General features: G+C 43.0%; 1 protein-coding gene across 1 annotated transcript; it reads left to right on the forward strand.

The window, feature by feature from the left end:
- Positions 1-3,749: 3,749 nt before the first annotated feature.
- LOC116715751 (uncharacterized) lies at positions 3,750-6,024 on the forward strand. The gene is made up of 2 exons (XM_032556362.1): positions 3,750-4,405; positions 5,034-6,024. The coding sequence occupies exon 2, from the start codon at positions 5,065-5,067 to the stop codon at positions 6,022-6,024; it is 960 nt and encodes a 319-aa protein (XP_032412253.1). The 5' UTR covers positions 3,750-4,405; positions 5,034-5,064.
- Positions 6,025-10,340: the final 4,316 nt, after the last annotated feature.

The raw sequence follows: 10,340 nt of genomic DNA on the forward strand, positions 1-10,340 counted from the left end.
ATAATTCAAAGGATCGCTAAAAATGTCTGATGTAAAGAGCAAAGAGGAGGACACTCAGATGTCGCAAGAGAAAAGAAACATCAAATTCACACCAAAGGGTTTTGAGTTTTACATAAAAACATGTCAAGAAAAACGAAGTTTAAAGTGTAAACAAGCTTCAAAATTAGTGGAGAAAATTTCCGCATTAATGACGTCACAAGAAAATGTTAAGAAAGTGTCTTCTGACTTTGTCAAGTTTATTAAATGCTATCAAGATGCAACCGATTTACGTGAATCCTTTTTATGTTTGCCATTACCAGAAGAAGAAGTGAAAAGGCAATCTGTGTATTTTCAGTCCAAGGTGACGACATTCTCTGATTTTATGGACAATGTAAAGGTTTGGTTGCATGAAGCAGGAGATTCATATACTGAACAGAAAAATAATGTTGATGATGATCAGGTTGCGGATCTGGATGAAATAAATCCTGAAGACAGTGTCTCTAATATTTCAAGTGTAAAGCCACGTTCAAAAACATCTTCACAGCAGTCTCGGACTTCATCTACCTCTTCTGCTCGCATTAAAGCTGCGGCTGAAAAGGCAGAGATCATGGAGAGATTGGAGAAGTTGGACAAAAAACATCTGATCCAAGCTCAAGAGGAAAAACTAGACTTGGAAACAGAGTTGGCAGCAACTAATGCAAAACTTCATGTTTTGAACATAAACTCAGTTGCTGGTTCTCAACGATCCGATGGAATGAACTCTTATTTTGAAAGAGCCCAAGTAAAGGACACGCCTCTGCTAAATCCTGGCGCTGATGAATTTGTTCCGAAAGAAAGAGCAAATTTTTCATCTGACTCTCCTGTCGTCAGACCTAAACAGAGGCAGAAACAACTTCAAATGGATCAGATGAGAGTAAAAGTTGATTCTTCAACTCAAGCAACACAGAAAATGCAATCTCCCTCTTTGACTGAGAACTGTCAGAATGATATTGTGAACATCATGCAGAGACAAAATGACATAACTGCCTTACTTGTAAAACAAAACTTATCGTCTGTTCTCCCATCCAGAAACATCCCTGTGTTTGATGGGGACCCCCTGCAGTACAGATCATTTATGAACGCCTTTGAAAACGGAGTGGAAGCTAAAACTGACAACTGGAACGACTGTTTGCACTTCTTAGAGCAGTTCACTAGGGGGCAGCCTAAAGATCTGGTGCATAGTTGTCAGCACTTACCTCCTGATCAAGGTTATTCCAAAGCCAAATATCTTCTTGAAGAACATTTTGGAAATGAAAATAAAATTGCTTCTGCATATATGGAGAAAATTATGAGTTGGACACCAATAAAAGGTGATGATGTGAAAAGTCTTCAATCATTCTCTCTTTTCCTTCAAGGATGTTCAAATTTAACACAACAAATTGTTTATATGAAAGAATTGGACTTACCTTCAAATATGAGAACGATCGTCCTGAAACTTCCATACAAACTGAGGGAAAAATGGAGAGTTACTGCTTATGAGCTGCAGGAACAAAATGGCCACCGAGCATTGTTTACTGATCTGGTTGCTTTTATAATAAAAGAAGTAAAAATAGCATCAGACCCAGTGTTTGGCAACATCCAAGAGCCACAAACTGGGGGCAACTCTAAAGTTTCAAGTTCCAGCAAGCAAAGGAAAAAAGGAAGCAGTTTTGCCACTAATGTCAGCACAATTCCAGAAGCCAGAACTCACTCAACTGAAAACAAGATCAAGTCTACTGTTCTTCACAGCTGTTTGTTTTGTTTACAAAAAAATCATCTATTGGAAAACTGTATGCAGTTTAAAGCTAAACTGCATTGGGACAAGTTGACCTTCATTAAACAAAAGGGGATTTGTTTCGGTTGTCTGAAAGTTGGTCACACAAGCAAAGACTGCAGGAGTCGTTTGGATTGCAATGTGTGTCACCAAAAGCATCCAGAGGTTCTTCACATAGAGCAAAAGGAGCCAGGAGCCTCTTCAGAACAAACCCAACAGACAACAAGGTCTCATGTCAACTTTTCAACTGCAACCACTCAGACATGTGGGCATATTGGGGCCGGTCATAATGATGATGCTGTTTTTTCTATTGTTGCAGTTAAAGTTAAAAGTCAAAAGAGCAACGAAGTTGTACAAACAAATGCATTTCTTGATCCAGGAAGTTCAGGTACGTTCTGTACAGAAACTCTGGCAAAAAGTCTGAACTTAAAGGACAAATATTCTGCTGAGAACAATGAATCAAAATAAGATTGTTAATGTACAAGTTTTGTCTGGTTTGGAAGTCTCTGAATTGAAAACAAATGACTTCATAGTGTTGCCAGATGTTTTGACTCAAAGTACCATGCCAGTTTCTACATTGAATATTCCCCAACAAAAGGACATTGATCAGTGGCCTCATCTTAAACCTGTTAAGCTTCATAACATCAATGCAGATGTGGAACTGCTGATAGGAACTGATGCTTCAAATGTTTTAGAGCCCTGGGAGGTGATAAACAGCGTGGATGGTGGGCCTTATGCTGTAAAAACTAAAGTTGGCTGGGTCATAAATGGTCCTCTACGCACTGGAAGCAACAGCAGAAATAAAAATGTCTGCACTGCTGTAACAGCCAACAGGATCTCTGTTGAGCATCTTAAAGAAATGCTGGTTAAACAGTACAATCATGATTTTAACGAAAGATCCTCAGAGGAGAAAACTGAAATGTCCAGAGAGGATCTGCATTTCATGAACATTGTTAATAACTCAACAAAACTTATTGAAAGTCATTATCATATTGACTTACCTTTCAGGAGTGAAAGTCCCAGCTTGCCAAATAACATCTGTGTTGCAGAGCAGCGCCTCCAGAGTCTCAGGAGGAGATTTGAAAAGGATGCTCAGTACAAGGAGGAATATACTGCCTGTTTAAACAACATGCTGCAACAAGGACATGCTGAAGCCGTACCAGCAGATGAGCTACAGAAAGGTGATGGACAACTGTGGTACATTCCTCATCATGGAGTGCATCATCCCACAAAAGGCAAGTTAAGAGTTGTATTTGATTGTGGATCAACTTATAAAGGAGCATCACTGAACTGTCAGCTTCTACAAGGACCTGACCTCACAAACTCTCTGGTTGGAGATCAGATTTAGAAAAGAACCTGTTGCACTAATGGCCGACATTGATGCCATGTTTCACCAAGTTTATGTCTCTGAAAAACATGTCAACTTTCTCCGTTTCCTGTGGTGGCATCATGGTGACACTTCAAAACCTGCACAGGAGTTCAGGATGTTGGTTCATTTATTTGGAGCAGTGTCTTCACCCAGCTGTGCAAATTATGCTCTGCAAAGAACTGCTGATGATAACACACAACAGTTTCCAGCTGAAGTGGTTGATACAATCAAAAATAACTTTTATGTGGATGACTGTTTAAAATCTGTTCCCACAGAAGAAGATGCAGTGCAGATGGTGAAGAGGCTGACAGAGCTCTGCTCTAAAGGAGGATTCATGCTTTCAAAATGGGTCAGCAACAGTCGCACAGTGCTCATGTCAATCCCAGAGGAAAGGAGAGCAAAAGAAATTAAGAATCTGGATTTGGACAAAGATCAACTTCCAGTTGAGAGAGTACTGGGTTTACAGTGGAGCATTGAAACAGATGAGTTGAAGTTCAGAACGTCTGTACAGGACCGCCCACACACCAGAAGGGGCATTTTGTCTGTGGTCAGCTCACTGTATGATCCTTTGGGAATCCTGGCTCCCTTCAGTTTGGCAGCCAAACTGTTGCTACAAGAACTCTGTCGACAAAATTTGAAGTGGGATGAAGTTATTCCCCACTCCATTTCTAGGAAGTGGCTTGATTGGCTGAAGGATCTCCAGCTGATATCCAGTTTTAAAGTGGACCGTTGCATCAAACCAAGCTGCATCAGAAAACCAGACAAAGCACAACTTCATCATTTCTCTGTCATATTTAAAACTGGAAAAGAATAACATCTCACATGTTACTTTCATTTTAGGAAAAGCAAGAGTTGCTCCTATGAAGCAAACGACAATCCCCAGGTTGGAATTGACAGCTGCTGTTCTGGCTGTCCGAGTGAATAAATTGCTGCAAATACAGTTGGAAAAACCTGTTTTCTGGACTGATAGTACAACTGTACTAAAGTACATCTCCAGTGAAACCAGAAGATTTCACACCTTTGTTGCAAACAGGATCTCTGTCATCCGAGAGGCAACAGATGTGAATCAGTGGAGATATGTTTCCTCCAAGGAGAATCCTGCAGATGATGCATCCAGAGGCATGAAAGCTGAGGAGTTCCTCAAATGCAGGAGATGGATAAATGGGCCTGAATTTCTCCACAGATCAGAAGAGGAATGGCCTAAACTGGAGGTGGATCACCATGTAATTCCTGCAGATGACCCAGAGGTCAAAAGGGACCTAACAGTGAGTGTTATTGTGAATGAATCACAAAATGCTACAAACTATCTGATTCATTATTTTTCAGCTTGGACAAAGCTTAAAACCTCTGTTGCTTGGCTTTTAAAGTTGAAAAACATCCTGATGTTGCTGCAACAAAAAAGGAAAGAGTTTGCTGCTGCAGACCTGAATAAAATGATCCAGAAAACCAAAAGAAAGAACTGGAAAAGCAGATGGAAAGGTTCAAGACCACGCTGAAGAAAGAAAATCGGACTCCTGAAGACTTGGCCAAGGCAGAACTATCTATTATTCAGTTTGCACAACAACAGAAATTTACAACTGAAATAGCTTTAATCACTAGTGGCCTTAAAACAGTATCCAAGAGAAGTTCTCTATACAAACTTGACCCAGTATTGGATGCTGGGGTCCTCAGAGTGGGTGGCAGGTTGAATAAAACAGCCATGCCTGTAGAAGCAAAGCATCCTGTAATTTTGACAAAGGATATGTATATGTCTACCCTCATTTTACACCATATTCATCAACAGTTGGGACATGCAGGAAGAGCTCATATGCTGTCAAGGTTAAGACAAAAATACTGGATAATAAATGCTAATTCAGCTGCCAGAAAAATAATTTCTCATTGTGTTGTTTGCAGACGTAACAGAGGAAAGTTTATTGAACAAAAGATGGCAGATCTGCCAGAAGAAAGGGTTCTGCCAGCCACCGCTCCGTTCACAAATGTTGGAGTGGATTATTTTGGTCCTATAAGTGTTAAAAGAGGACGAAGTCTCCTGAAAAGGTATGGAGTTCTGTTCACTTGTTTCACCAGCCGTGCAGTACATCTGGAAATTGCATACACCCTCGATACAGATTCCTGTATAAATGCAGTTCGCAGGTTCATCTGTAGAAGAGGCCCAGTTTCCACCATCAGATCTGATAATGCCACAAATTTTGTTGGTGCAAATCGAGAGCTGAAAGAGAGTTTGGCTGAACTGAACCATGCTAAAATTCAAAATGCTTTTGTGCAGGATGGAATCAAATGGAACTTTAACATCCCAGCAGCCTCTCACCAAGGTGGAGTTTGGGAGCTTCTGATTCGTTCCATAAGAAGCATTTTAGTCTCAGTTCCTAAAGAACAAGTTTTGGATGATGAAGGACTTCAAACAATCTTTTGTGAAGTTGAAGCCATATTAAACGACAGACCTATTACCAAAGTTTCAGATGACTCAAATGATCTTGAGTCACTCACACCCAACCATTTGTTGTTGCTGAAAAACAAACCAGTTTTGCCACCAGGACTGTTCAACCAAAAGGATCAGTATGTCAGGAAAAGGTGGAAACAGGTACAATACATGGCAGAGCTGTTCTGGAAAAGATGGCTTTCTGAGTACTTACCTCTGATGCAGGAAAGACAAAAATGGACAAGAACTAAAAGATGTCTCACTCCTGGAGATGTTGTCTTAATTGCAGACTCTACAGCCCCAAGAGGATCATGGATGATGGCCAAAGTCTTGAGTGTATACCAGGACGCAAAAGGCTTGGTGCGTTCTGTGCGATTACAAACCAAGACCAGTGTTTTGGAAAGACCTGTGACCAAACGCTGGAAGCATCACCCTGAGGAATTAAGGAGATGTTTGAGGGAATAGCTCCTTTTTCCTTTTAAGTAATTGTGACAGTATTAACAATTAGGGGCCGGAGTGTTGGAGCTATTTATTCTTTATTTCTTTATTCATTTGAATTTTGTTAGTTTATTCTTACATTTCTAGTTTTTGTATTATTTGCAGGTTAATAATTGTCGATTCTATTTATCTTTTGTTTTTTATTATTTGTTCTTATTTATTTGTTTTCTAAAGACAGGAAGTGAGGTGGATCAATCCATTTTCTATAAGTGTAGGGGCCTGGTAAAGACCAGCAGGCATTTGGGTTTGGGGCCTTTGGTTTTTACCAGAGCAACAGAAGTAGACAGGAGAACGAAGGAAAGTTTGAACGTTCTGAAAAGGAAAATAAAAGCAACCAAGATAATCAACAAGTTTGGACATTAAACTTTTTGTGCCTGCGTGAAGAATCTGGACCCCAGTACCTCATAGTGGCGGATGGAACTTTTTATTGGATGTTTGGTTTGACAAACAATCGCCACTACAAAGCTAAAGAGCGAAGGTCAGTGATGTTTCAATCGAGGACTTTTACCGTCTCCTGCCCCCTGAGTTGATGCCACAGCTTCGACTCCATGCAGCTCGTGTTTTGTCCACGTTTGGAAGCACCTATCTGTGCGAACAGATGTTTTCAATAATGACTTTAAACAAGACCAAGCACAGATCGCGCATTACTGACGAAAACCTACACGCCGTTTTGCGGATTGCCACAGAATAGAACTAAAACCAGACATCGACGAACTGACCAGGGGAAAACGGTGCCAGACATCCGGCCAGAAAACATTGGTAAGCACAAACAAACTACATTTAAATAGAATGAATGTAAAACCAAAACTCAGTATACTGGAATATGCATATAGTTTATTGATTTTGCTTGTGTTTTGTTTATTTACAGAACACAACACAATGAGGATGTGTGTGAGTTGGTGACGGGGTGAAGAGGATCAGCGTTGTGTTCAAGGACAGGCAACATCACCTCATTGTTTTGTTCTTATGTGAAATGCATGTTCGTTGTGTAATAAATAACGAAAAAGTTTTGTGAATGAAGTTGAGAGTTAATATCAAAACTTGTTTTTTATTATTTGTCTGCTTATCTTCAAAGCAGACAAAGATTAATTTTCCCAGCGAATAAAACTGAAACATCGACAAGCTAACGAGCTAAAGAGCGAAGTTTAGCTGAGCAGTAAAAATACTGAGCATATTTTTAAACTGCTCAGTTTAAAAATACTGTAATTTTTAAACTGAGCAGTAATTTTACATCCATGCAAACTCAAATGTAATATTTAAAACTTGAATACATAAAATCAGTTATTTAACAATATGAGGTGTTGTTTAATTTATATTTATCATTGTATTTTCATACATTTATGCTAGGGTTGACCAAGTCTAGTTTTCCAGACCTATCACTCTGCAACTTTAGATGCGTTCTTTCTCTAACACGCCTGGATCATTGACTCATTCATAGGCCTCTACAGAACTGAGTTGCTGCTAATGAGGGAAGTCAACTTTTTGTCTGGGGTATGTTTTAGCAGGGACGCATCTAAAAGTTGCAGTCTGGAGGACTGCACTTGGGCATTCCTGATTTATACCGTCAATGTGGCCCGTTGAGGGTGGCCAATATGCTGAAGTGGCCCTTGGTGAAATTGAGTTTGACACCCCTGTTCTAGTAGAACAGAGGTGGGGAATATTTACAGACAAATATTAAACTAATACAGGATCTATAACTGCTTTACAGTAAAGGGGGCTTCATAGAGAAATAAATTACAGAACTGTTTCTGTCTCTGTGAATAATTCATCTGAATTCACTAATCGTTTTAACGAGAAATCAGATTTTATTCCATATTAAATAATAAATCAGTCTCATTCTGCAGCATCATTTCAAATGATCTGTTTCATATTAAAATGCCGCCACATAACGACAGTTTAAAAAATATTATTTTATTTAACCAGGTGAGTCTGACCTGCAGCTTCTGGGCCTTCAAAGGGTCGGCCATTTTGTTCCATCAGACACAAACTGAGCCAGTTTCACTCAGACAACAGAATCAGAGTCGGAGCGACAGAGTCCATGTCTCTGTCCAGGTGGACGTTGGTCGGTCCAGGTGGACGTTGGTCGGTCCAGGTGGACATTGGTTGGTCCAGGTGGACATTGGTTGGTCCAGGTGGACGTTGGTCGGTCCAGGTGGACGTTGGTCGGTCCAGGTGGACATTGGTCGGTCCAGGTGGACATTGGTCCAGGTGGACATTGGTTGGTCCAGGTGGACGTTGGTCCAGGTGGACATTGGTCCAGGTGGACGTTGGTCCAGGTGGACATTGGTCCAGGTGGACGTTGGTCGGTCCAGGTGGACGTTGGTCCAGGTGGACATTGGTCCAGGTGGACGTTGGTCCAGGTGGACGTGTGTCCAGCTGACAGCAGAGTCTCTCCAGCTGTAGGTGCGTGGCTGAAGCGAGGCGAACCGAGACAGGCGAGGGAGTCGGGAGGCAGCAGACGCCTTCAGGAGCTTCAAATCCTCACAGCTGCTTTTCTCTGTTTTCAGAAACGTCTGTCAGCTTTTTGTTTTCAGTGCTTTTATACAGCAGCAGCCATAAATGTTCTGATAAAAAATGTTCTACAGCAGAAAACATGAGCTAAACATCTGAGTCCATGCTCTTCTGGGACAGGCCTTCAGGACAAACAAAGAATCACCATAACGAGTCATGAGGAAGTTCAGAAACAAAACAAGAACCTCAAAAAGTCCAAACTAAAACCAACAGCTCCTGGAGAGACGACTACTTTCCTAACGGAGGAGAAAAGGAGAGCCTCTGCTCACTTTAACTGATTCTGTAACCTGTGAAAATTACAGCAGTTTTCCCTCCTGATGGTCCAGTTGACCCGGTTCTACTGGATCCAGAACTTCAACATCTTTCTTCTACAAAAAAATCTCTTCCTTCCAGCTGAACAGTTCTTTGTCTGACATGATGAACTGAATCTAATGCAGCTGTTAAATATTCCAGGTGAAACTGGAATATCTGAGTTCTTGGTGTTAACCGTCTGTTACGTCCAGCAGCAGGTCACCGTTGATCTGCAGATGCTTCTGGACTCACACGGTTCTGATTAGCTGATCGGTTCTGGTTCCGCTGAGGCGACCTGACCGAGGGTTTAATGTTCAGCTTGGCTCTAACTGGCTGCAAAGCGATTATCCTCCCTCAGAAACACATCAGCAGATGATGAGAGGAAAGAAGCTGGCGGTTCTGATGAGCCTCATCTGCTGCGGTTCCTCCAGGGAGACCCAACAGATTCACTGATGGTGAGAACAATGAACTCATCATGAGAGTCAGAGGTTCAGATCCTGGAATCACTTTTTAACAAGATCAGGAGTCAGAAATATTTACCATAATTATCAGCTGGTTTAGACTAAATCATCTCCTCTGGCTCTGCAGATTCAAAAAGGCTGCATCAATCTCACCGCTTCAGCCCGACTCCGGCCCGCTTCAACCCGACTCCGGTCCGCTTCAACAAGACTCCGGTCCGCTTCAACAAGACTCCGGTCCGCTTCAACCCGACTCCGGTCCGCTTCAACCCGACTCCGGTCCGCTTCAACCCGACTCCGGTCCGCTTCAACAAGACTCCGGTCCGCTTCAACCCGACTCCGGTCCGCTTCAACCCGACTCCGGTCCGCTTCAACCCGACTCCGGTCCGCTTCAACCCGACTCCGGTCCGCTTCAACCCGACTCCGGTCCGCTTCAACAAGACTCCGGTCCGCTTCAACCCGACTCCGGTCCGCTTCAACCCGACTCCGGTCCGCTTCAACCCGACTCCGGTCCGCTTCAACCCGACTCCGGTCCGCTTCAACCCGACTCCGGTCCGCTTCAACCCGACTCCGGTCCGCTTCAACCCGACTCCGGTCCGCTTCAACAAGACTCCGGTCCGCTTCAGCCCGACTCCGGTCCGCTTCAACAAGACTCCGGTCCGCTTCAGCCCGACTCCGGTCCGCTTCAGCCCGACTCCGGTCCGCTTCAACAAGACTCCGGTCCGCTTCAATAAAACTCCGGTTCGCTTCAACAAGACTCCTGTCCGCTTCAACAAGACTCCGGTCGCTTCAACCCGACTCCGGTCCGCTTCAACCCGACTCCGGTCCGCTTCAACAAGACTCCGGTCCGCTTCAACAAGACTCCGGTCCGCTTCAACCCGACTCCGGTCCGCTTCAACAAGACTCCGGTCCGCTTCAACAAGACTCCGGTCCGCTTCAACCCGACTCCGGTCCGCTTCAACTCGACTCCGGTCCGCTTCAACCCGACTCCGGTCCGCTTCAACTCGACTCCGGTCCGCTACA

Source organism: Xiphophorus hellerii, chromosome 3, assembly GCF_003331165.1.
Source record: "Xiphophorus hellerii strain 12219 chromosome 3, Xiphophorus_hellerii-4.1, whole genome shotgun sequence".
In the NCBI taxonomy this organism is placed as follows: domain Eukaryota; kingdom Metazoa; phylum Chordata; class Actinopteri; order Cyprinodontiformes; family Poeciliidae; genus Xiphophorus; species Xiphophorus hellerii.